This window comes from Podarcis erhardii (genome assembly GCF_964252035.2).
Source record: "Podarcis erhardii genome assembly, chromosome: 14".
Classification (NCBI taxonomy): domain Eukaryota; kingdom Metazoa; phylum Chordata; class Lepidosauria; order Squamata; family Lacertidae; genus Podarcis; species Podarcis erhardii.
In genome coordinates, this window is record NC_138503.1 from 14224477 (window position 1) to 14251063 (window position 26587).

Genomic DNA, 26587 nt, shown 5'->3' on the forward strand with positions numbered 1-26587 from the left:
ACGGTAAAGGAAAGGGTAGGAAAGTTTTAACACAAACAGCAGAATCAGTTATGGTTATCTTGACTTTACTTGCAGTAGTAAAACCTAAGTACAGGTAAGGCTGTTGAGAGGGACAGGGGCCGGGTTCAGATGTAATGCAAAATCATGTTTTGTTTTTTAGCTATACATTTTAAAATGTATCTAAGCCAAAGAGTTTGAAGCTGAACTGCAAACCATGGTTTTCACAAACTACTGACACCAATTAAGACCAAGAGGCTGCTGCACCGTGGAGTGAAATCAATGAAGCTGAATTCTGAGCAGAAAGAAGGAAAGCCACTCTATACAGTTACACCTTGGTTCTCGAACGCCTTGGTACTCATACTTTTTTGCTCCCGAACGCTGAAAACCCAGAAGTGTTCCAGTTTTCAAACATTTTTCAGAAGCCGAATATCCGACACGGCTTCCACTTGAATGCAGGAAGCTCCTGCAGCCAATTGGAAGCTGCGCCTTGGTTTTCGAATGTTTTCGAAGTCGAACGGACTTCTGGAACAGATTACGTTTGAGAACGAAGGTACAACTGTACCGTTGTTTTTCTTGTTGCACATCTGGAAGTTCCAATAATGGCACAGACTTTTAACTAGCTAGCATAAACCATGGCTTTGCCTTTCACATTTTAAAAAAAGCCAATGAAAACTGAATTCTGTAATAAATTGTGCAAATAACCATATCTGCCTAATTAATTTTGATTTTGCCAGCTCTGCTGAAGAACAAGTGGCTGTGCAGGCCTCTGTACCCACTGCAATTCCACTTCAGCCTCCTGTCTGGCTTTTGAGAAGGCACTGACCACAGCTTTTCAAACTTATCTTTCACAGATGTAGCTTCACAGGTTTGTGAGGAAGATGAATGTGCATCCAATAGCAGTGTTGATCTCAAATTTACCTCTCTCCCCCTCCATTTAAGAGTAGCAAATACAGAAAATAATTTGAGTTGCCAGTAGTCAACTGTTATTCACCAGACCCTCCCACTTTGATTTCTGTTCCTTTGAAAACTCTAGTTTGCTCCTGCTGCAAGTAACAACCATAATATCGGTGGCACCCATTTCACTCCAGAATGCCCTATTGAAAGAAGTGCGCATCGTGATGTAGCATCATGCACTATTGGGTGCAAGAGGGCAGTTGCTAGAGGTGGGATCTACTAGAAAATCTGCTGCCACTGACATTTGTAGCAGTGGCAAGCCAAGAAAGAACAAATGGTGTGTGTGTGTGTGTGTGTGTGTGTGGCATCATTAACTGTAAGCCCTGCTGCCACAAATTAACAGAATTTTCTTCCCACAGAAAACTGCAATTGGTTTTTGAGCCGCTCATTTTGCTGAGCCCCGACCATAACATTTGAGCCAAAACATCATCTCATCTCAACCCAGTATCACAGCCTAAACTTATGCTGTGCTCCTCTGGGATTTACAGCATCTCTCACAACCCTGGCATCTGGAAAGGAAGTAGCAAACAACAAGTTGGCCAGCTGCTAAAACCTCCAAGAGAAAAAAAATATCAAGATGCAGTTTTTGTAAGCAGATTTTAGGGGTAATCCTCTGGAGACAGTGTGTTCAAATACCTTAGAAATAAAAGGAATATGTATTCTTGTGTAAGGCTTAATTAATTTTATAAGCACTTGTGTTCGGATGTTTCGCAAAAGTTCTGGAAAAGAACAAAAGCAAAGTAATTACATTATGAATACAATGAAAGCACTTTAGATAAAAGCAAATGCATAGGTCTAATTTTATATCTAGCGATCACTACACTTTTACAGATGCATTAGACTATATATCAAACCCTAAGAATTTACTCTCAAATGACGTTTCCAGCTGGGAATTCGTGTGAAATTTAAATCAAACAAACAAATTATTCAACTGTATTTAAATGCTCCTAAGGCTTTCCCCCTAACTCAAATGGTCGCTCAGTTTGGAAACAAACTGGGCATCAACCTGTAGAAAGTGAAAGTTTCCCAAGTAAATGTCACCTGGTTCAATTCCTGGCATCTTTAGTTAACAGCTACTCAAGACACACTGAGCTGAAAAGGATACTGTTTGTTAGTATAGTTCATTAGAGGTCAGGGCTCCAATAGCAGAGGAATATAACACAAAGGTTGCCCTACACTTTCGGCTGCCCCATGATATATTGAATCAGAGGCGAGGAGGTTAAGTCACACTTTATTTCCACCCTGGGCCACCCCTCCCACTCATCCTTGAAAGCAGCCTTTCTCAAGCTTGGGTCCCCAGATGCTGTTGAACTACAGCTCTCATCAGTCCTGACCACTGGTGCTGCTAGCTAGGGATGATGGGAGTTATAGTCCAACAACATCTGGAGACTCAAGGTTGAGAAAGGCTACTCTAAAGCTTCAGTGATGGATTATGTATGCTCCCTCTGCTCCATTCCAGCCAAGACTGCCCCCCTGCCGCAAACTTGTTTCTCTTGGCAACTGGGCAGATGTCTCCTGGATTGCCCATGTTGGTGGTTAGGATCAGAGTATGTCCTGGTTTCCCTGGCAACCAGGTCCAATACACTCCAGCCCACCAGCAAACAGCTGTGTGGGACAGTGCGCTAGTCTCACAGATAATCAGGGAGACTCTTTCTGATGTACCATCATGAAGCTGCAACGTATGGTTCCTTCTCCCAACCCCAACACAGGTAAGCTACTCAGCGGCCAGTACAAATTGTTAATACTTAAAATCTATTTTTTTCTTCTTCCAGTCAAACTCCTGCCAATTTTTGTTTTGCAAAATCATTTTATTCAGCCTTATCTAGCACAAATTATTATTTCGGTTACATTTTTATCATGCTTTCGCTACAAAAGAAGGCATTTTTTTTATACACTGTGGACATGGATGAGGAGCTCGGGCTGGCTAAAATCACAAGACTTCTTCCCAGCTATACCTTCAATGTGTTCCCTTATGAAGGGATCGTCCATGATGTTACTGTGATTTGTCTTCAGAATCTTCTCAAATTCAGTGATGTCGTTATTCTGATAGGCACTTCAAGTGAGAAAGAGAGCATGTGCACTGTATTACAATTTAGTCAATTAGGAAAGAAAACAGATAACAGAATTTGATTGCTATGATCCAAACAGAGGTGAACACATTATCTATAGTGAGCTTTACCCCCAGTTTCCGAGGATCAACAGAAACTGAAGGTGAGTATTCAAATTGCGAAGTATGACCGAGGGCTTGGGCAAAGTGAGTGTACTTCTCTTTCAGCAGACCTCCATACCACTACAATAGAAACTACTTTTGGAAGTCCCCTGTTTCAAGAATGGCTTGCCATGTGGTATTAGGGGAGGATAGGGGTTTGACAAACACACATTTTTTATTCTTTCATAGGGCCTGGGGTTAGATGAATGGTTCTGTGGCTACTGGCCTGTATGCAGAGAATAAGGATTTTAATATTCAGTGCAATCTCATTTACAGTAAAACGGAATGTGAGCGTGCCTTCAGCACATTTTGAAAATCTGAGATTTGGTAAACTTTCTTCTGTTAAGGGTAATTTTGACACCAACTTTTGAGTTTGTTTCTACAGCTCACTAGATTATTTAGATTAAAATTTGCTTCTAGCTTTGCCCTTAAGGGAAACTAGCTCTTACCTTACTAAATTTGTCATTGCTAGAATCTCTGGATCATTTTTGTATGGTTTTGCCTGAACAGGACAGAAACAACAATAAGCATATTTAGATACCAGCTAAAAGGTTTATGCTAATTGCCTTCATACAAGCAGTAAGAAACGGATAACTGTACCTCCTGAGAGTCAAATGGGTTTATTCCAGACTTCATCAGCATGTTTGCTAGGACCAAATATTTTAAGCAAGTGGTTCTTCTTGGACTCCCTGATTCATCATAATTCTTGAATGCTTCAAAGAAATCAGTATGTGCCTTTTCAAATTCACCTTCTCTTAGGTGCATTTTACCACCACATTCTGAAAGAAAAACAAGTAGAGATCAATATTGTTGTCTTACAATTACCAGACATATTCCATGTTTTTTCAATATGGATACCAGCAAGACTTCTAGAAATGACCTTTTATTTTCTAATTCTGACAAAGGGCAAACACACCAAATAACAGAACTTCATTTGTGAGCTTCCAGATTGTACAACCTACTCCAAGCACGCATTCTAAAGAGAACTAAAGAAGGACACTGCCACCCTGGGGCAAAGATTCAACGGTTACACTAAAAAAACCCACAACCTACTATAAATACATTTGTTCAGATGGAATTATTCCAAATAGAAAACTTCAAATCACGGAAACATTATGTTGTGGAATATGCCTTGAGCAAACAATATGCTAGGATTTGCATCTACACAGAAGGAAGTGATGCATTCCTACAAAAGCATTATTTCCTGCATCATGTACAATCCAATAAAATCCTTTGTAATAAAAGCAGACAAAAGATGCTCAGATTTTAACTACAGTGGTGCCCCGCAAGACGAATGCCTCGCAAGACGAAAAACTCGCTAGATGAAAGAGTTTTCCCTTTTTGAGGTGCTTCGCAAGATGAATTTCCTATGGGCTTGCTTTGCAAGATGAAAACGTCTTGCGAGTTCTTGCAAGTTTTTTCCCCCTCCCCCCCTTTTTTCTAAGCCGCTAAAAGCTGCTAAGCCGCTAATAGCGCTAATCCGCTAATGGCCGTGCTTCGCAAGACGAAAAAACTGCAAGACGAAGAGACTCACGGAACGAATTAATTTCATCTTGCGAGGCACCACTGTACCTGACTTTATGCAAGAGGAAAATACAGGATAAATGCAGTGAACTAACTAGACAAATGCTATGTGATCTGATAACGAAATGTAAACAGCACTTGCCTCTAATGACCCCCATGATCAGTGGATGGGGGATGGCAGACTTGATGTGCAACGACTGTTCATATAGTGCTTTAAGTTTTTTATTATTTTTCTGTGCTGTATACATTTGAATTTCCAAAGCATATATTTCCAATAGCTGGGTACCCTTCTTAAGGTCATCTTCTCCATCATCAGTCTAACAAAAAGGAAGAAAGATGTGCACTGTAAATTGGGAAATAAATTACGACTCTCTTCTCCATAAAAATCTTAACCTGCACTCTTAAATATAACCAGAACTTAAAGCATAATATTATTTCACATTCCATATAAGCAACAGAAAACTGAAGTAGTGTCTTGCATGGTTTAAAAAATCAACACACATTTAAAAAAAAACCCTAATCTTACTAAAAGGACAGAAAATAATAGTCACCATTTGTTACTGATCACATTAGTTGAATGTAGATGCATAAAGCAAAAAAATCAGCGCAATATGTAGCCTGTTACTGTTTTGCCAAACCATAACAATTACAAAACTAATTTCTATTTCCGTGTAAGCTGATATAGTGACTCAGGCTATTTAAGGCTTCTTTGATGAGCTCCAAAAACACACTGGCAACCAACACAAATGAATAATTTATCAGAGTCCTGACATCGCCAGCAACAGAATTCGGAACTTGTAAATGCTTCTGGATCATCTTCAAGGGCACTGCATACAGTGCATCTGAAAAACTAACTTGGTACACATCTCTGTAGCGCATTCTTCTTCTATGCAACATTCACCAGAGACGGAAAGGGGATGATGCCTTGTATTGGGTACGGTCTTTATAGGACTTTAGATTTGTAGTGCTGAATATAGGACCTTAGTAGTGATACAATCACTGTGAAACATTTCTCCAGAGGTGCTTGCCACACCACCTCATTATCAAGTTTTGGGTGTTTTATTTAGTATTGAAAAGCTGCCTTTTAGGGTTGTCCCAAGGCAACTCAAAACATAATAAACACATTATAAAATATAAAATCCCTCCTGTAATAAGTACATTTATTACAGTTTAGAAAATAGATTGTAACATACCTGGCATGACTGATGGAGCTGGCGCAAAATCTTCTGTAGTTTCCCATACTCTTCTCGTTCTAAATATAGTTTGCCAAGCTGTAAACAACAAGTTGCTTTTTAAAAACACACTGTGAGTTCTAAACACACACTTTTAAAAAATTACTTTTAAACAAAATCCCCATTGCCCATTATACCTTTGTGTTTGTCTTAAACCACAATCTATCATTCTTAGCATCTTTCAGAGCTTCAAGTGTTGTCTCATAAAATTCCTGAAGCAAATCCATCTGGCATAAAAAATCAGAATTCTATAATTGTAAACAGCAAATTTGTGTCTGTTAATAAAGTCAACATGAACATACGCAAAGAGCAAGATTAAACTACAGTATGTAATACATCAGATGAAGAAATCAACAACTTATACATTGTAACATCTATTTAAGGCGTACATACTTTTGTTATTGAGAAAAACTTAACAAAGAATAACTTCCAATATCTTTCCCAAGGAGTTCTGCTTAATAGTTAAGATGTGTCACCATTTCTTGGGCATAATTATGTACCCTCACCTGGGCTCTCAATTTCTCTGAAAGCTGTAGATTCTACTCCCCCTTTATGGGAATAAAGCTGCGGCAACGTCCCCTCTCCCCATCTTTTGGTCCTCTCTAAACTGAGTCAACTGTTCGTGTTGGAACCTAACTGGCTGCTTTCTTTAGGCACCAGGGATGACAGAGCAGCCACAGTAGTGAAAGGAGGATAATGTAGAGTCCAGGCATAGGCAAACTCCAGCGCTCCAGATGTTTGGAACTACAATTCCCATCATCCCTAGCTAACAGGACCAGTGATCAGGGGTGATGGGAATTGTAGTCCCAAACATCTGGAGGGCCAGAGTTTGCCTATGCCTGGTCATTCATTTGGATGGAAGATTTATTAGCATTCATAACTGCTCAAGCTATTCTCTAGCTGCAAAAGTAGAAATAGTGATTTCTGAAAAGGCTCTGGGTTTCTGCCAAGAGCTCTTGTGTCATGCTATTTATCACTCACAACTCTAGGCAACGGCTCTTCAAAGTGTCTTGGAAAGGCACAGGCCAGGGTAGCTCTTTCTGGCCCCAGAAAACTCAGCCCATGAAAGCAAGTCACAAAGAGCTCATGGCAGAACCAAAATACTTCTGCAATCCAACTTTTAGAAGCAAACCCAATCAGGCAGGGATTTGAAAACCTAGTACATGCAGATGCGAATTGTTTTAAAACTGAGATAGTGTTTTGGAACTGTCCTGTTGAAGTATAGCTGACAGAGCAACAACAATAAAGCTGGAAGGCTCAAGGGTTTCATGGCCTTCTGCAGAACCCCTCCAAGAACATTCTTCAGCATTTTTTAAATAGCCTGCACGTTTCTGATGGGCGGAGAGAAGAGCACTGCATTGTTACATGTTAGATTAGGGTGGGGTGTTTTTTTGCTGAGTTCTGTTATGGAATCAATGAGTGCTGACAGGGCTCTGTTGAAATCCCCATATTCTCTCTCTCATCCTGAGCATAGTCTAAAACAGATACACCAATATCAGTTCAGTACAGTTCATACAACATCCTCATAAACACTAGATGACATTAAATTGCACACAGGGGGTCAGTCCATGAAAATTCACAACAAAAACATTCCCTATGATTGAGAAGTGCAAATCTGCAGTTCTAAATTATAAATCTAACTCAGTGCTCTTCCTACCTATTTTACTGATAGCGAGAGAGAGACTAGCAAGGGGCAACAGTGCAATTATTCTCAAAGTTCATTTTTTAAAAAAGGTGCAAAACCTAGAATTTGGAAGGAAGGATAATCTAACCTGCTTGGAAGTGGAGATATAATCAAGAATAGAATTGATGGATTTTTCGGAATAATTCCTTGTAACAGCACTCCGTATGTATGTCAATAGCTGTTTATATCTGTTCATCATTTCAGGAAAGTTAGTCTGCAAGGGAGAAAAAAAAACCTAAGCATTTAGGACTAGAAGCAGAGTCTAATTAGTGGCAAAGATAATCACACAAAAGTGTATATTTTTGGTACACAGCATGTGCAACTAGAGTGTGCATACATTTGGAATGAGCACATTACTCACAGCTGGAAAAGTGGGAGTGATTTCGTTTAGATGTTTTAGAAGAAATGACCTTACCTAATATAAATACTATATAGGAGGATTACCACTGAGGCATCTGCAGGTGCAACAGTACTATTGAACTTCCCCTGGTACCTGCAAATGAGGTGAGGGTAGCTACCCTTTTCCTCGAAAGGACATGAAGTTGGAGGAGGAATCTTGTAAAAGCAATACTCTTTAAATTCTATGTGCTTTCGAAACTTAGTACAGCAACTAAACAGAAAGAGGAGTGACCAAGTGGGGAGGAAGGAAAGGGCAGCAATCTGAGAGGAGGAAAACAGAGTGACCAGGGGTAGACAGTGGAGTGCTACAAGTGTCAACAGAGAGAAAAAGGCATATGCACACAGTAAAATGGATCATTTTGAAACTGCAATTTTCCATGGTCTCCCTCTCCCTGCATGAACATAATCAAATCACAGATGACATGTCTCCATTGAACAGAACTATGAAAATTACAGATCTGATGCTGTCCAGTGCTACCATATTGCAAAAACCTGGACCAAAGGTAGAGATCTTTTGCAGCCTCAACATTTTTTACAAGAGATTCCCAGAAAAACACCATCCAATCATAGGTCACCTGCGTGTTCTGTGACTTGTTAATGATTTTGTCGTCATCATCCTATGTAAAAAAATTGAAGATCTAGAAGGGTTCATATGGAAACTCATATAGAACCAAGCAAACTAATTTTGTTGGACCCAACTTTTGCCAAGACCCCATGGAATGGCATTTTGTGTGTGTGTGTGTTTCTGTCTGTTGGGTATGTGTGACCTGGTGGAGAGAAGCAACTAGAGCATGTGGTCCTTATGTCATTCCCTCAAAGTTCTAAATGTGACCACCACACTATGAAAGTTTCAATCTAACATTAAACTTCAGTTTAGCATTACATGCACAAGCCTTGGGCTCATGCAATCCTCACCCACTCACCTTCTATAGTTGTGAAAACAGCACAGGAGTTCATTTCCATTTACCACAATGTTACATCTGAACACTAAACTGTGATTAATCTTAACCACAGATTATTGAAACAAGATAATTAAAAACCATTATTTATGAAGTTGGCTTTTTCAGTAAAACCATTCTTAAGCATTCTGACATAAGCTAAATTGCAGTTAAAATGGGAAGCAAAAGTTTATAATCTAATTCTTGCTGCCAAGTGGGAGAGGGGAGGAAGGCTCGGGTCTCGTTCACGTAAGGCTAAATCAAACATTAGTGTTACGCAGTCTTCAAGATATTTCTCCCTACAGGATATTAATAGATACTTAAGGAAGATGGAAACAGGTTCTATGTGCGTTTAATACATTAAGACCCACAGGTATAAAGCTTCATTATTTTTTTTACAATGATAAGGTTCTCTGTTATAGGCAGTAATGCCAGTATATATGAAAACTAGTTTATTACTAGTTTGAAGAGGGCATCAACTTTTTTACTTAAAAAAAAAAAAAAAGAAATACAGACACTTGTACAAGAAATACACTGGTTTGGGAAATCTCTCATATGCATTTATTAATTTATTCATTACAGAGCAATCTTGTGGCAACTGCAGCAATGCTGAGTTATATCAGCAATGAAGTGCAAATGAAAGCAGGAAGACTGCCATTTGATAAAAGCGGCTTGCTGCCCTACTTATATGGTTTAATTTCAAATACAGAAAAATAGCAAGGAAAAACAGTATACAGCTTACCAATTTGAAATTTATTTTTATCATCTGTTTTAATGCTTTGAATCCCCATTCTCCCTTTTCACCTTCAAGCTCCAAAACCTATAAAAAAACCACATAAATCAAAGATAATTGTTTTTCTAGATATCTGTAAATTTCATTAAAAGTTACGCTGAAGCCTATTTAACAATCTACCAAGGCAGTCCGGAAATGCTTTTGCAATGTTGTCATTCTACTAACTCCCACTGCTGTCTAACTTGATAGCTTGGTGATGGTCAAAGACATAGATAAATCTTCATCAAGAACTCACTCCTTCCCCAACTATTTTGCTGATTCTGTGATGTTTCATATTTACCATGTTGTGTAAAAATCCCATCCAATGCAACTTTTCAAGCATTATTGGAATTGTCACTGATTCAAGAATTCTGGCCCTATTACTGAGTATTCCAAGTTAGGCTGCACTGGAATTTATATATACTGCAGAACATGAATGGTCCACCCAGAGATCTGCTAGAAGATCCTGATCAACCTTCTGCTACAGAACAAAAATAATTTTAAAAAGACCTTGGGATTAAAAAAAAAATGTATTAGTTTCTCCCTTGCATTATGTTCTGAGACTAATGTGTCTTTAACAACTTAAAAATTCATATCACAAGCAAATATAATCAAGAAACCACCAGAGTAGTGCATAAGTGGATGAAACCAGCAGGAGTCTGGCTTGTGGTATTGTCCAAGCAATGAAGAAAACAAACCACAAGCCTGGGTTTGGACAGAATGGTAAGTTAGGCTTATTCTGTCTGTGGCACTGCAGCAGCAGGGGAGGGGTCCTGGAAACTTTTGAGCAGCATGCATGAGTATGCTCCTTGTCTGCATTAAGCCAAACTATGGTTTAACATGACATATGAACCATGCCTATGTCCGCACTGACATTGACGCTAAGAGTGCTTAGCCCAGATCACATTATGCATACCTGCTTCATACTATGATTTGATAACGTCTAGAGTTAGAAAGCAAAACATTAGCCATAATTGGCTAATGAAGTGAGGACGAATGTCCCAAGACTAATGGGCAGAGTTACAGCTAAATAAGGCCACCATAGATCAGAAAGCTCTTACAAACTTGGAGGAAAACATTTAGTTGGAACATAAGAATAACACTATTTTTTTATTTGTACCCCGCCCTCCCCAGTTGGAGCCAGGCTCAGGGCGGCTAACATTATAAAACACAGTAACATGTGTACCAATATAAAGAAACAAAAAAACTATAAACCTTCTGAAAACTGCTGAGTGCTGCTTTGGGGTCATCTTCCTTCAGGGCTTTAGAGTTATAGTACTGATTCTCCAAATCCACATTTGGTTCAGAGTTGCTGTCTTCAGAATATTCCTACGTTCAAAGGGTGGAAAGCAATAATGCAGGTTAAAGCATTAATAATACTAAGCGATTTGTTGATAAGATAAGAACAGGGGGTTGGGGAGTGGGGGACAGACATCAACCTATGTTGCTACAGTTTGACTTAAGAAGAGTTATATTTACGTTTTTTTAAAAAAATATTTCAAACAGAATACAAGTACACATAATGCTGAGATGCAAGGGCAGCAGTCCTTACTAGTACACTTTTGATCTACTCAAAAGAAATTCCAGCCAAAAATAGTAACAGCTTTAGCTTAATAAAAGGAAAAAGCCCTACACATGATCCTATAGCTGATGCTGAATCATAATGCATAGCTACCTTCCACAGATAACTGTTTGAATTGTGGGCAAAATGGTGAAGCAATAAAGACCAGAATGAGTTCTCAGGCATGTTTTCCAGTTCATTTAGACCAGGCATAGGCAAACTCCAGCCCTCCAGATGTTTGGGACTACAATTCCCATCATCCCTAGCTAACAGGACCAGTGGTCAGCGATGATGGGAATTGTAGTCCCAAACATCTGGAGGGCCGGAGTTTGCCTATGCCTGTTTTAGACCCATGGTTGTTAACTGGAAGATGTTAATGCAAACCACTAATAGTATCTGGTCTTTGAGAGACTACTGGGGGTTATCTTTTGTTACTACCTCAAAATGGGAGTGTGCATCAGCTGTGTACCCTGAATTACGAGGCAAACTGGACTGGTTCAGGGAAGATTCTCACATTTCTGAGTCAGATCTCACCATTAACAAGGCATCTTCAGTCACACCTGGGGCTTCTTGAACTTCCAAGACACTTTGCAGCCTTGACTGTCTAAAAAATGCAGCACAGTTGTTCCACCACATTGTGGAGAAATGAAATCAAGCTGTTTAAGGAAATATCCCTTGAGAAGGGCTGAATATCTTTTATCTTGATGGGCAGGTCTATCTTTTTAATCATGATTAATTCCCCAGCGTGCTCTTTTATCACAGAGGTTTGGGAAAGCGATTACAAATTTGTTTTTTCCTCCCACTTGCAAGTCAATGAAGAAAGCTCCAATGTATCCCCTAAAATCCATGGGAGTGGGGCACAGAAGCCCCATCACCATCATTCAAGCTTAGGATAACACAGTCCTTGCTATGTGTGTGGCAAGAAGCTGTTTTTCCACCACACCATTTTCCCATGCAAGTCCATGGAGAAATCACTTTCTCCCAGAATTGAAGATATATCCTCAAAAAACTATTTGGGGGGGGGGCAAAAGCCCACTGCCCACCAACAATTTCTGAGGTAACAAAGTCCTTACTGGGGTGAATTCCCCCACCCCAGATGTTCCTGGGGATCCATGCTCTTTTTCCCGCTACCACTCCCTTTCCCGCTACAATTTCTATTGTACCCAACCGGAAAACTACTGCAGCTGTCATTCTGAAACTTAGCTGGCTCCAATCCCTCAAAATAGGTAACCATGCCTGCAAATTGCTTCCAATTCTGGCTGAAAGTATAAAAAGAAGAAGCCAAACTTTAAAGGTGACCTGCATGAAAACATCTGGATGTATCAGTCTGCAAACTGGCTTAACTCACTTTGAAGGGGCTGCTATACCCACAAACTTCATTTGTGAAGAGAGGGGGGGGAAAGCTATAGGCATTTTTAGATTCTGAATCATAGTGACCGAGGACTGAGTGTGAGGTAGGGAGAAACACAGCTTCATTTTTACCAGATCTAATTCAGTTGTACTAGTAAGACACATAGCACCTCTGAAACAGATCAGGTTAAACCTCGAGGCATGCACACACCCCACCTCAAATTTGTGCTTGTGTTCACAAGAGTATTTCTCTCTAGAAGTGTAAGCCTGAGAAGGCAACCTTAAGTTTTATTTCCATGAACATGAAGGCATAGGCACACAAAGACAGTTTGGTGGATTGAGAAGTTTAAAAAGAGCAGTAAGTGAAGTTATGGCTCGAAAAAGGCAGACATTCTCAGCATGCAGCGTAGCTCCAAGTCATCAACACACGCACATGGCATTAACCTCAGTTGTTGCTGTGTTGCCAGGGAGATAAACCTGGGCATTTTTTAAATGTCAGCATGCCCCTTGTCCAATCACAACATAAAAGGAATTGCATAAAATATTCAGAGAGCAAAAACGTATTACATTTCACTGGTAGCAGTTTACTCTGCACATTACGGCATTCTGTTCTTGCACTAGTCAAGTTCATTGGAGACAGGGATACCTGGTGCACATATAATATCCTAAATATTGGGAGTGAACACCCTCAGTCTCTTTTCCTTGTTCTCTGGTATAAATTCCCTAATCTATCTTCTCTTGTCAGCTTTCACGTAACTTAGCCATGCATATGCAGAACGTATGGTTATCTTTAACCATTAACCTGCTGTAACCGCCCTGTTGGATCATACCAAAAGCCTTTTAAATCTACCATTTTGCTCTCACAGTGAAAAACCAGATAGAAAGAGGATGAATTCTTAATGGCTACAGTTGTCAGGGGTGGGGAACAGGTTCAGTTCTCACCCTGGTGATGTCTCTGAATGCATCCTTTTACCTTCTGCTATAGTGGCATGATTGACATTCATTTCCTTGGGAAAAGAGTGTCACCTACACAAATGATTACAGAAAGTTAAAATCTTGTCCTTCCATCCTTAGTTGTCTAGATATTGGTGACAAGGATTCTGCAGGAAGGTGTGGTGCACCTCTTTAAATATATAATCCCTCTCTTGAAAGGGACATCCCCCACCCACACCTGTAGCGACAAGCATTTCACTAGTTATTAATGTGGAACTATAAGTGTATGTGAACTTTCCAAAGAAACAGAAGCAAAACATAAAGATCCCTGTGAAAAGGAGATTACAAATTTAGATTTCGGCAGTGCGGAAGTTCAGACAACAAAGAGAAAGAGGCATCAAGGTGAGTTTCACACGCTATGGCTGCAATCCTACACCCACACTGAACTCAGTGGGACTTACTTATGAGCAGACACATCTAGGTATTGCACTAGGTTTTGGTTGGGGATGAAGATCAAAGTTGAATGCATGCAGATGGCAAAGTGTAGGTGTTCTGGGAGAGTTACAGGAACAAGGGTTTGAAGTTAGTGCCAATGTGCATTGGCTAAATTTATGCCTATTACATTTCAGAGGAACAAAAGCCATCAACTCACCCCTTTTCTGAAGATAACATTATGCAAAACTGTGCAAGTCATGATTGATACAGACATTAACATTAGAATTTATTCTCCTGTTCAATGCTTTTACAAGCTCCTTTATCATTTGTTTAAAGTTTTGTCTTATCCAATGAATGTCAGTTTGTTTTGGGAAGTACAGTATATTGCTTTTTAAAATCATATATGTAAGATGACTCAAGGTTTGTGTAGCTTTGTTTAAAAGCCTCTGCAATGTAGTTTTCCTTAAAGCATGCTCACTGATCTGTGGAAAGCAAAGCTGTTACAATGCAAATTCCACCTTTTAAGGCTAAATACGCACACTTGATGTTCAATACTTATTTCAGAATCCAACTGCTGGGATTGAGAAACAGTGTCCTCCTCCTCCATTTCGAAAGGGCAGCATCAAATATCTCTTTGGTACATCACAGCATCACCAGTAAACAGAAATGGATTCTTAACCTGTTGAAGTCCTGTCTTACAAATAATTTTATCTACAATGACCCTATAGCAAACATCTACACACCCAAACTATGTCCTCATGTATTGTAACATGGCAAGAAAAGTCAATTGCATGGAAGAAAAATAAATGCCATCCAGCAACATGCTTAGTTCTCCCTATCCAATATACTTTCAGTTCATGCTGTGTTAGGGGGAAAGTGAGGAAGACTTTTCCACTGCTACTACACCTACCTAACAAGTGACTGGTGCTCTCTTGCTGGTAACTTTTATCTCCAATGCAAGGAGAGAGGGAGGCGACTTTGCAGGAACAAGCATAGCTACCTGTGAACACATTTTCATGGACTAGGTAAAGTTATGAAGAAATGGACAATAGATGAATGTATTGGGGGGGGGGAGCTACTGGTGTGAAAGAGTGTATCAAGAAACAGTGGTCTGAAGCTTATTTAAAAGTATGGTGTGCTTCTAAATACTATTGCCTTGCTGGATCAGAAGGTCCAGGACTGTTTCCAGCAAGGCCCAGGCAGATGTTTCTGAAAGCTTATAAATAGGACATTAAAGAGACAGTCGTCTCCTGCTTGCCCCAGCACCTGGTTTTCAAGGACAAACTGCTTCTGCACATGAAGGTTCTATTTAGCAATCATGGCAAGTGGCTGTTAACCCTGCATTAACAAGAATAAAAACAAACTGTACCCCCTCCACAAAGCATGCTGTACATAGTTAAATAATGAAACTTGCTCCCATAGGAGACAGTGATGGCCACCAACTTGGATGGCTTTAAAAGAGGATTAGCCAAATGCAGGGAGGAAAAGGCTATCAATGGCTACTAGTCATAACGGCTATGTTCTACCTCCACACTCTGAGGCATTATGTCTCTGAATACCAGTTGCTGGAAATCACAGGTAGGCAGAGTTGTGCTTGCAGACTTCCCACAGGCATCTGGTTGGCCATAGTGAGAACAGGATGCTGGATAAAATGGGCAACAGGACTGATCTAGCATGCTCTTCTTATATTCTTATGTGAGCTTGTGTTCCGGCAACATCTGAAGAGGCACAGGTTTCCTACGCTGATTTATAAAGGGACCTGTATAGTAGACATCTATTGCTTTCTTTGCTTGATTCACAATGTAATAATCCATCCAGCACTCTACAAGTTAGTTAGTTTGAATGATTGTTCATTGATCCAACTAAAATTCTGTGCCCAAAACTCTCCTCCACCTGCAAATCTGGGTAGTGAATATAATACTTGTGTCAGCAAAGTATGGACACATGTTTAGATCAAAGATGAGGAACCTGTGGTCAGCAGTCTGGGTTGATGGGAGTTGTAGTCTAGCAATATCTCACAGGTTGCTCAGCTCTCTGAAAAAAAGCACTTGCAAAATTTTGTGTAAGTGGAAAAGTTCAACTACACTGAAACTATGTTAATTTACAGTAGCTCCAGATCTATGCTGATGCACTGCATGGTTGTTGGGTATCTTAATTAATTCCTTAATTCTGTAAGTAAAGGTTATATTGCATTCTAGAGGAGGAAAGGTGTTCCATTCTCATCTAATAATAATAATAATAATAATAATAATATTTTTTTATTTATACCCTGCCCTCCCCAGCCAAGGCCAGGCTCAGAGCGGCTTACAAGCAATAATAAAAACAAGATGAATGATTACAACTTAAAAACAAAAATAAAATACAGCATTAAAATAATGGAACATTATCAAGTCAATATGAATAGAAAAGTTGTGGAGCGGGGAAATATAGCAATTTTAAACACTACATATCTACATATCTGTCAAAAAGTTATAAACTGACAGAATCCTTATTTATAATAATGCTAAACCTGTGACTATCATACATCAAGGTGTACGTAATCTACTGTGGTCTATGCTGACTGACAGCAGTCTTCCAAGGTCGCAGACAAGCACCTTTCCTAGCTGTGCTGCCTGAGATCTTTTTAACTTGACATGCCAGGAGCTGGACCTTGTGAACTATGGGTCTTCATTAAGATAACTGTCACTCTATCCCTCTTGGCGGAGCTTGTACAGGATACTATAATATACCCATAACATATCTGTCAGTGTTCTGAAGGGTTTATAGATGTGAGAAGAAATATACACATCAACAGTCAAGAGTTTGAGATTAAGACTATGCTTGTATTTTCTTCTCTGTTTGAATGGTTCTTTGGAAAGGCCATAAGAAAACAGTAAGTTCACAATGAAATGATATATGGACATGAGGAAGCTGTAGAAACTGACATTACACATAAGCTGTTGCTAAAAGGAAGAAGCATGACTTTTCATTCAATCCTACGCATGGCTTCTTGGAAATCGATTCCCACCAAGCATGCATAGGATGGCAATCTAACAGTATTCCGTGTTTTCTATTAAAACAGGAGAACTTCATAGCACAGGCAGCAAATAACTACACAGTTCTATGAAAATTTCAAAACTGTTTTCCTCTGTGTAATCATAAGTACACAAATGATAAGGAATACACAATAGACAATATATCCAGACTCAAATACCTCTAAAAGAGATGCATGGCACATTTCAAAACAATTTTTTTTTTTAAAAAAAAAACAGCAATATCACATCTATTAAACTTAGCCACTGCCTCAAATTTTAAGAGTTCCCTTTCAGCAACACAGACCGATTCCTACTGCAAACACACATGTGTACACACATTCAGGAAAAAAAAAATCAGGAGGCGAAGGAGAAAAAAACCACATGAAGCAGTAACCAGCCTTATACAGAAAAGCCTGTTTCCCACTGCAATGTATCCCAGTCGGAGTGCATCTGTGTGCTAACCAGTTTCTTACCTCCTCGCCTCTGAGCTGACCCTGGCAGAGACAGCGATCACCCCTAAGCACCCGAAAGGGACTGATTCTGGCTCCCTCCTCTTCGATGTTCAGGTATTTTAAGAGTGTGGGGGGAAACAGGACTAGGGCCCTCCTGAGCGCTTTCGCCCCTGACTTTCCAAATCCAAAGAAACGGTTCTTTAACCCACAGGGGCCCCCGACTTCTGGCTGGGCCTGAGGAGGGGCCTACTTCTGCAGCCTCAGGTTTGGACTGGGCTGGGGGTGGCCGTGGCAGGATGAGACACAGAGAAGGTAGGTGTCCACCCCCCCCTTCGAACTATCCCCACTCACGAGCTTCCTCTGCCTGCCCCCCTTCCCCACCTCTGAGGCGGGGGGAACAGGCTGGCCTTGTCACGGCACTTGAAAGGAAGGCGAGGGAAAGCACCCCTGAGGGAGGCGAGGAGAGGCTCCGGAGGACCCCCTCCCGGCCTGGAAGCTCGGCCTCTCCCCGCCGCCGGCCTCCCTTTCCCCCCGCCACAAGCCCGCCTCCACCCCCTCAGCCTTACCAGGTCGTAGTCCTCCTCATCATCGCACATGAAATCATCCTCCATGTCAGACATCTTGGCCGGAGGACGCGCGCGCGGGGGGGGGGGAGGGGGAGGGGAAGAAAGGGGCGGAGGGGAGGGAGGAGAAACAGGCTGCGGCCGGCCCCTCTCCTCTCCCACAATGCCCCGCGGCTGCGCCTCAATGTGACTCTGTTCTCGGGCTGAGCAAGGGAACCGGGGTGGGGGGGATGGGGATTTCGGCGGCGCGCATGCGCGCACCCGTCGGCTCCCTTCAGGTGGGGGTGAAGGGGAGGGGTGTTTGTTTTTTTTAATCGCGCGCGGCGAGCCCGGAGCCTAATCGAGGGTGCACCAGCAGGCCTGTGGTTGGCAACCGGGCCCTTAGCAACCGGCTGGGCCTGACTAGGCCTCAGAGGCGAGAGAGGAGGGAGGCGCTTCGGCCAGCGCTGCTGCGTGGTTGAATCAGCGCAGCCCTTTCGTTTCCTTCCCTCTCTTGTCTTGTCAAGGGCGAACGCTGTTGTGGTCTCCTGCTGTTGGCACTACCGGAATAAAAAATAATAATAAAATGAAATAAAAAATAATAATAATTAAAAAATAAAATAAAATAATAAAAATAAAAATGAAATGAAATACAATAAAGGTAAAGGTAAAAGGACCCCTGACCATTAGGTCTAGTCGTAGCCGACTCTGGGGTTGCGACGCTCATCTCACTTTATTGGCCGAGGGAGCCGGCGTACAGCTTCCAGTGGCCAGCATGACTAAGCCGCTTCTGGCGAAGCAGAGCAGCACACGGAAACGCCGTTTAACTTCCCGCCAGAGCGGTACCTATTTATCTACTTGCACTTTGACGTGCTTTCAAACTGCTAGGTTGGCAGGAGCAGGGACCGAGCAACGGGAGCTCACCCCGTCACGGGGATTCAAACTGCCGACCTTCTGATCGGCAAGTCCTAGGCTCTGTGGTTTAACCCACAGCGCCACCCGCGTCCCTATATGAAATACAATGCTGTTTTTTAAAAGACAGGGTTTCCCGTGCCTCACCATGAAAGCAGGGCAAGTGTGAACCAAGCAGCTGCAATCGCAGACGCTGAAATGCGCCTGCTAAATTTCTGTATGGCAGATGTAGTCAGTGTTTGTTTATTACATGTATATATCCCACTATTCCTCCAAGGAGCTCAAGATGGCTTCCATGGTTCTACCCATTTTATCCTCGCAAGAGCCCTGTGAGGTGGATTACGTTGAGAGACAGTCTTCTTCTTTGCCAATCACTCGTAGCAGAGTAAGATTGTATTCCATGAACCTGGTCTTAACAGTGTGTCCAAGTTCTAGATCCACATGTCCTTCCACAGTGGGGACATAAGTTTCCGGGCAGGAGTTGATCATGGTGAGGGTTTGCCAAGCATGCCTTCCTCTTAGCATGTTTCTCCCTTTCGTCCTGAGTTTGAGTGTCTTTAAAGCCCATGACACCTTTGGAAAAGGAGCGCAATTGGAGCGCTCGCAGGCCAGTGTTTCCCAGTTGTCAGTGTTCATACTACATTTTTTAAATATTTGCCTTAAAAGAGTCTTTAAACCTCTTTTGTTGACCACTTGCATTACGCTTTCCATTTTTAAGTTTGGAATAGAGTAGTTGCTTTGGAAGACGATGATCAACATGACCAGTCCAACGAAGTTGATGTTGAAGAATGATTGCTTCAACACTGGTGATCTTTGCTTCTTCCAGTACACTGGCATTAGTTCACCTGTCTTGCCAAGTGATGTGCAAAAAAATTCGGAGACACCATTGATGGAATCTTTCGAGGAGTTGGAGGTGGCATTTATAAGTGATCCACGTTTCACAAGCATACAGTAAGGTTGGTAGTACTATAGCTTTGTAAGCAAGCATTTTGGTTTGCCTGTGAATGTCCTCAAACACTCTGCACTCCAGTCGAGAGAAAGCTGCACTCACAGAGCTCAGGGGATGCTGGATTTTGGCATCAATGTCAGCCCTTGTGGAAAGATAACTGCCCAAGTAGAAGTGATCTACACTTTCCAACGTTAGACCATTGAGTTGGATTTGTGGTGCTGCAGAGGGCATGTTTTGTGCTTGTTGGTGCAGCACTTTTGTTTTTTGGATATTGAGTGATAGGCCAAGCTTTTTGTAAGCTTCTGCGAATATATTTGGGATGGTTTGGAGGTCATCCTCTGAGTGTGCACACTGTTGTCATCAGCATACTGAAGCTCTATGACGGAAGTTACAGTAACCTTACTCTTTGCTTTCAGCCTACTCAAGTTAAAAAGCTTTCCATCAGTTTGATATGTGATTTCTACTCCAGTGGGTAGTTTCCCTTAAACCAAGTGTAGGATCATAGCAATGAAAATAATAGAGTTGGGGCGATAACACAACTCTGTTTAACACCTGATCCCACTGTGAATGATTCACTTTGAGAGGCATTGTTACTTGCGATTGTTGCTGTCATATTATCACGGAGGAGCTGAAGGATGCTCACAAATTTATATGGGCAGCCAATTTTCAGAAGGACAGCCCACAGGGCATTACGATTTACAGCGTTGAAGGCCTTAGTCAGGTCAATAAACGCCATATACAGGGGTTGATTTTGCTCTCCGCATTTTTCCTCAAGCTGTTGAGCAGTGAAAATCATGTCCACTGTCCCCGTAGAAGGTCAAAAACCATTTTGGGATTCAGGATGGGGAGCCTCGGATATTGTTAGGAGACGGTTTGCAAAGATCCTTGCAAAAATTTTGCTGGCTGCAAATTATTGAGATGCCTTGATAATTTCCACAATCTGTTCTATCATCTTTTAAAAAGAGATTGATAATTTTTGCATCCCTAAAGTCTGCTGAGATCTCCCCTCTTTTCCATTTGCTGGTCGCCATGGGACTTTTTGGGGTTTGGGATGGGTTTTTGGAAGATGCCTGTGCGTGAATTTGTTTTATGTGTGTAGATCAATGATAGTCTTCACTGGATCTGAAGAGAGCATTTGGACAGTTACTGCTTCATATAAACACAAGAGAGAGGGTCCTTTCAGGTTATTCCTGCTCTTCTACATGCACTTAACACAGGGTTTCCCCCCCGCAAAGATTACTGATCCATCCCATCCTGCTTTTTCTATGCTTTACCAGCAGGGCCACATATTCTTACTGGTTATTTACTCCCAGTCTATGTGAGGACAATGGCACACAGCTTTAAGGATTACACATCTTGAACATGAAAAACTTTTTCATTACCCTTACGAAAGGTTTGGAATCGATGCACTGCATCAAAATATGTCTTAAGGACAGTGCTGCTTTTGAATAGATGCTTTTAGATACTGAAGCTCCTTGGAACCATTTTGCTTCCCGTTTTTTTACAAATCATCTTTGGTATGTGTTTGGTCAAAGCATGACAAATGAAGATCTGAACAGGTACCCTATGCTTATACTGTTTCAGCCTGGTCCTCGTTGGAATTATTTCTACTGATTTTAAAATGTCAACATCTTTTGATGTTAGAGTACATCAGGCCATCTCAAGCAGTTTTAAGATGTGATTCTAAAATGCTTAATTGGAAGTAAAAACAAAAAATTCCTTCCAGTAGCACCTTAAAGACCAACTAAGTTAGTTCTAGGTATGAGCTTTCGTGTGCATGCACACTTCTTCAGATACACTGAAACCTAGAACTAACTTAGTTGGTCTTTAAGGTGCTACTGGAAGGAATTTTTTGTTTTGACTATGGCAGACCAACACGGCTACCTATCTGTAATTGGAAGGAAGTTCTACTAAGAGCCTTGCTGGATCAGTCAAAAGATCCACATTGTCCACTTCCCGGGTGGCCCAACAGATTTCTCTGGAAAACTCATTAGCAAACCTTGAAGTTTATATCACTTTTCTGCTGTTACTCCCTAGCAACTAATCTAAAGTGGCAGACTGTTTCTGATGCTGGCAGTTTCGTTCAGCTATCATGACTAGGAACACAGGAAGCTGTCTTATACTGAATCAAGCAATTGGTCCATCTAGCTCAGTATTGTCCACTCTGACTGGCAGCAGCTCTCCAGAATTTCAGGCCGGAGACATTAAGTGTCCTACCTGGAAATGCTGGGGACTGAACCTGGGACAGATGGCTCTACCACTGAGCTATGGCCCTTGCCATAAACTTGTTGTCCGTTCATTTTCTAATCCCCTTTTAGGTAATGGTAAAGGGACCCCTGACCATTAGGTCCAGTCCAGGAGCAGGGACCAAGCAACAGGAGCTCACCCCGTTGCGGGGATTCGAACCACCGACCTTTTGGTCGGCAAGTCCTAGGCTCTGTGGTTTAACCCACAGCACCACCCGCGTCCCATTTTTAATCCCTTTTTAATGCCACCTAAATTAGTGGTTATCATAAATGTTGAGATATCATTAGTAGTCTAAAATTAACATATGAGATTTAGAGAAGTGTTGTAAATAAAAATATGCCCTTTCCCCTTATGGGGTATCCAAGAGCCCATATAGAGTCCTTACACAGGTTCCCTATTGGTAGGAGAAAATAACAGAGGCCAACCAGAGAATACTGAGAAGCAAAGCAGCTAGTAAGCTTGATCTTTATTGATCTATTGCAACAGGGTGCTCCCCTCACACACAGGAAAGGAGGAGGACCCAGAAAAATGCTGTGCAAGGGCTTATAAAGACTTTTGAAATTCCCATCCTGTAGATCAAGACCACCCCCCAGAAACATCATACATACATCACGTGAGGGGTGTAACCTAAGACCACCCCCCAGATTCATCACACCTTCACAGAAAAAAAAGCTGTCTAAAACAGAACATTTGCTTGTTGTTTTTCTCCTGTCGCTGATTATCTCCTGTCTGGCAGGTTACTTGATTGGATTGCCTTGGGAGCCTGGCCATTCTTTTGTAGTGGTAAAATACTTAGTTCCTGGGCCAGGTCACAGGCTCACACCCTATTCATATCTTAAATGTGTCCTTAAGACAGGATTTGTGAGTAAAGAGACAATGGGGAGACTTTTCCAGTTTGACCTTGCAGAGAAAACATTTGGTCAGTTTAGGAATCAAAATGGTTCCAGGCTGGTCTACCTGTGCTGATCTATGTATGTGCGGTTATGAACATTACCATATATCTAAGACCATAAAATTCCTATCACAGAAGGCAGATTAGAAACAGTTGATAATTTTCCGCTATATATGGACTATAAACATAGAACAAGCTATGATTTTAGATTTCTTTATTTATTAAATTTATACCCTGCCCACCCTCTAAAGGAGTCCAGAGCAACAAACACATCAGTAATAAACCAATACAATTAAAACTTCTAAGTTTTAAAACTTCTTTAAAAAATGAAGAGTATGACGATGCAAACATGAATACAAATTATGAAACAATATATATATATATATATATATATATATATATATATATATATATATATGAAACAATATATATATACACACACGTATCTAGAAATTGTCTCGGTAAACTATACCATACACATTCACTGCGATTTTAAATATTTTAAGTATGAATACATTTGTTGAAAGCCATTGCCACATCTTGTGACACTGAATTCCACACATCATGCGTTGAGACAGTGACATTTACTTCAAAGTAAGCTTATACTGTACAGGATTGTATTGCTGATTGCCTCCCCGCCATCCCCCGTGTGAATAAACCCTATTTGAAGTTAAGGGAAGTCCTTATTTCCATAAGTGGCGCACGTGGGTGCTTATAGACAAGTCTTCCCGATAGGGGAGGCGCCAGAGATCCAGCAACTAGATTCCTCCTCCTCCCTCGCCTGGTTGAGCTAGGATAACGTACTAAATCTGGCTGCAAGAGGATCATAACTTGCTGAGTTTTTATTTGCTCAAGCGAGTTGTTTGCACAAGCGCTGCCTATACGGTGGACCTGGGCGGGGAATACAAAGAGGAAATGCAGCCGCGGCTGGACGTTTGCAGCTGATTTCTCTCTCCCCTCCTCCGCCCCCGTAATGCCGGAAGGAAGCAGCTTACGTACTCCAGGATCTGAGCCTTTGGGCTTTGCAAAGTAGCTAGAAAAGAGAAAACCTCCAGCCGCTTTCCTTTGCCCTGGTGCGCGCCAACTCGCAAGGAGCAAACCATGGCCGCGAATCTCCCTCCCACCCTCTCGATCCAGCTGGCAGAGGAACCCAGGTGCGTGATTGTCTTTCCTACAGCCGATCTCCAGATCTTTCATCGGTTTTTTTTGTTTACCCTATCCAGCAATAAGCAGGAGTCGCTGCCATACAGCAAGGAACATCACGACGGGATTTTTAAAAAATACAAAACCAAGATATTTATGCTTTAGACAAAAAGGATGTTTAAGAAATTGTGTTTCCAAACGCCCATCCTGTTGAATGCCCCACCTTCAACCTTCAGCACTGTTAAGGTTATGTTCCAGATCCATGTTTTCAGACCTGGGACACACGTTTAACATGAACCTGGGGGATTCATTATTTTTTGTCATTCTCATTCATACACCCCATATATATATATATGTATATATGCTGCGCAGTGCCATTTTCCTGGGGGTACACATAAGGTAAAGGTAAAGGGAACCCTGACCATTAGGTCCAGTCATGACCGACTCTGGGGCTGCGGCGCTCATCTCGCTTTATTGGCCGAGGGAGCCAGGCTACAGCTTCCGGGTCATGTGACCAGCATGACTAAGTCGCTTCTGGCGAACCAGAGAAGCACACGGAAACGCCTATTTATCTAATTGCACTTTGGCGTGCTTTCGAACTGCTAGGTTGGCAGGAGCAGGGACCGAGCAACAGGAGCTCACCCCGTCGCGGGAATTCGAACCGCCGACCTTCTGACCTTCTGATCAGCAAGTCCTAGGCTCTGTGGTTTAACTCACAGTGCCACCCGTGTCCCGGGGGTACACATACCCCTAGTCATTTTGTGAATCTAATCTAAGTTTGGCCTCATTGAGGGGCAGTATTTCAATATGAGTAGGAAAATGAGAGTACCCCCTCAACATTTTTTTTTAGAAAAAAATAATCACTGGTGCTGTGTATGTTTACTTGGAAATCAGTCCCATTTGTTTGATGGTGTTTATTCCAAGGTAAATGTACGTAGGATTGGAGTCCATAACACTTCCCCCTGCAACCAATACAACATGTCCCTGTATTCCAGTATTTTTATTTATTGGGTTTGCATGCTACCTTTCTTCCATGGAGCAAAAGGTGGCTTACATGAGTCTTCCCCTTCTTGTTCCTCACAACAACAAGTAGGTTGGACTGAGAAAATAGCAAAAAGGTCATTGCTCAGTGCATGGATGTAGCCAGGATTTTTGTTGGGGGGGGACAGGCTTTCGGTAGGGGGGCAGAACCTCAGATTTGTATTGATTTTGATTGATTTAGGGGGTCAGCTGCTCCCCGTTCCCCCTTGGCTACACCCATGGCTCAGCGGAAGAACACATGCTGGCCTCGGCTTCAGTCCCTGACATTTCTCTGTAGGGCTGGGAAACACAGCTGTCTGAATTTCTTGAGAGCTACTGCCAGTCAGTGCAGACAGTGCTAAACTAGATAAAGTAAAGGTAAAGGGACCCCTGACCATTAGGTCCAGTCGTGGCCGACTCTGGGGTTGTGGCGCTCATCTCGCTTTATTGGCTGAGGGAGCTGGCGTACAGCTTCCGAGTCATGTGGCCAGCATGACTAAGCCGCTTCTGGTGAACCAGAGCAGCACACGGAAATGCCGTTTACCTTCCCACCGAAGCGGTACCTATTTATCTACTTGCACTTTGACGTGTTTTCGAACTGCTAGGTTGGCAGGAGCAGGGACCGAGCAACGGGAGCTCACCCCATCGCGGGGAAAGCACGTCAAAGCGCAAGTAGATAAATAGGTACCGCTCCGGCAGGAAGGTAAACGCCGTTTCCGTGCGCTGCTCTGGTTCGCCAGAAGTGGCTTAGTCATGCTAGCCACATGACCCAGAAGCTCTATGCCGGCTCCCTCAGCCAATAAAGCGAGATGAGTGCCGCAACCCCAGAGTCGGCCACGACTGGACCTAATGGTCAGGGGTTTCTTTACCTTTACCTACAGCCTCCTATGACGTGGTTCTTTCCAGATGTTGTGGGATATAACTCCCATTGGCTCCAGCCAGGGATGATGAGAAATTTTCTGAAACATCTGGAGGGCACCAGGTTGGGGGGAGGCTGCTTCCCCCCTGACATATACATTCCCTCTTGATAATTAACAGAAATGAAAACCCTGTTATGCATAAATGGGTAAAACTTCATCAGTGTACAAAAACTGCTGCCCCTTCATGTTAAGCTAGCCTTGGATACCTGTTGGATGTTATTCCTTGAATTTATGTTGGTTCTCTAAAGGTGCTACATCTTTGTTACTCATTCAATTGATATACTGCATTGTAATACATACCTGTGCGGTGCACAAGATCACAGTTAAAATCAAAACAACACAACAAATAAAACCAAAGCAAAATTAATCTTCAATGTGCCAACCTGATTTTCCAGATTGCTGAAGCTGAAGAAGATGTTCATCTCTAAATTTAAATCAACTCCCAAGTTTTATGCTCGGGCACCAGGGCGAGTCAACTTAATAGGTAAAAGAATACATACTGGGG

The 26587-nt window shown here is 41.9% G+C and overlaps 2 protein-coding genes and 2 long non-coding RNA genes across 8 annotated transcripts in view; 3 read left to right on the plus strand and 1 right to left on the minus strand.

The window, feature by feature from the left end:
• Positions 1-1582, plus strand: part of LOC309328931 — a 20757-nt gene extending 19175 nt beyond the window's left edge. Inside the window, exon 3 of the long non-coding RNA XR_014150908.1 lies at positions 161-1582. This is a non-coding gene — a long non-coding RNA (uncharacterized lncRNA). The remainder of the gene's footprint in view (positions 1-160) is intronic.
• The window catches only part of COPS2 (COP9 signalosome subunit 2), a 20456-nt gene extending 2308 nt beyond the window's left edge, over positions 1-18148 (minus strand). The window contains exons 1-11 of one of the 2 annotated variants that reach the window (XM_081839124.1): positions 18024-18148; positions 10928-11041; positions 9683-9760; positions 7692-7817; positions 6057-6146; positions 5881-5958; positions 4830-5004; positions 3764-3942; positions 3613-3665; positions 2910-3007; positions 1591-1673 (exon numbers count right to left, since the gene is read on the minus strand). In XM_081839124.1, the coding sequence (XP_081695250.1) occupies positions 1591-1673; positions 2910-3007; positions 3613-3665; positions 3764-3942; positions 4830-5004; positions 5881-5958; positions 6057-6146; positions 7692-7817; positions 9683-9760; positions 10928-11041; positions 18024-18077 (1128 nt within the window). In that variant the 5' untranslated portion in view covers positions 18078-18148. Of the gene's footprint in view, positions 1-1590; positions 1674-2909; positions 3008-3612; positions 3666-3763; positions 3943-4829; positions 5005-5880; positions 5959-6056; positions 6168-7691; positions 7818-9682; positions 9761-10927; positions 11042-18023 lie in introns of both variants that reach the window. The other variant, XM_081839123.1, reaches the window with a different exon arrangement.
• Positions 1682-4372, plus strand: LOC309328951. Its single transcript, XR_014150946.1, has 3 exons — positions 1682-2663; positions 3353-3450; positions 4112-4372. It is a non-coding gene; the product is annotated as an uncharacterized lncRNA (long non-coding RNA).
• Positions 18149-19786: 1638 nt separating the features above from the next.
• GALK2 (galactokinase 2) overlaps positions 19787-26587 on the plus strand; it is an 81176-nt gene continuing 74375 nt past the window's right edge. Inside the window, exons 1-2 of one of the 4 annotated variants that reach the window (XM_081839107.1) lie at positions 19787-19867; positions 26478-26566. In XM_081839107.1, the coding sequence (XP_081695233.1) occupies positions 26497-26566 (70 nt within the window). In that variant the 5' untranslated portion in view covers positions 19787-19867; positions 26478-26496. Of the gene's footprint in view, positions 19868-23754; positions 24154-26477; positions 26567-26587 lie in introns of those variants that run through there. The other 3 variants (XR_014150854.1, XM_081839108.1, XM_081839106.1) reach the window with 3 other exon arrangements.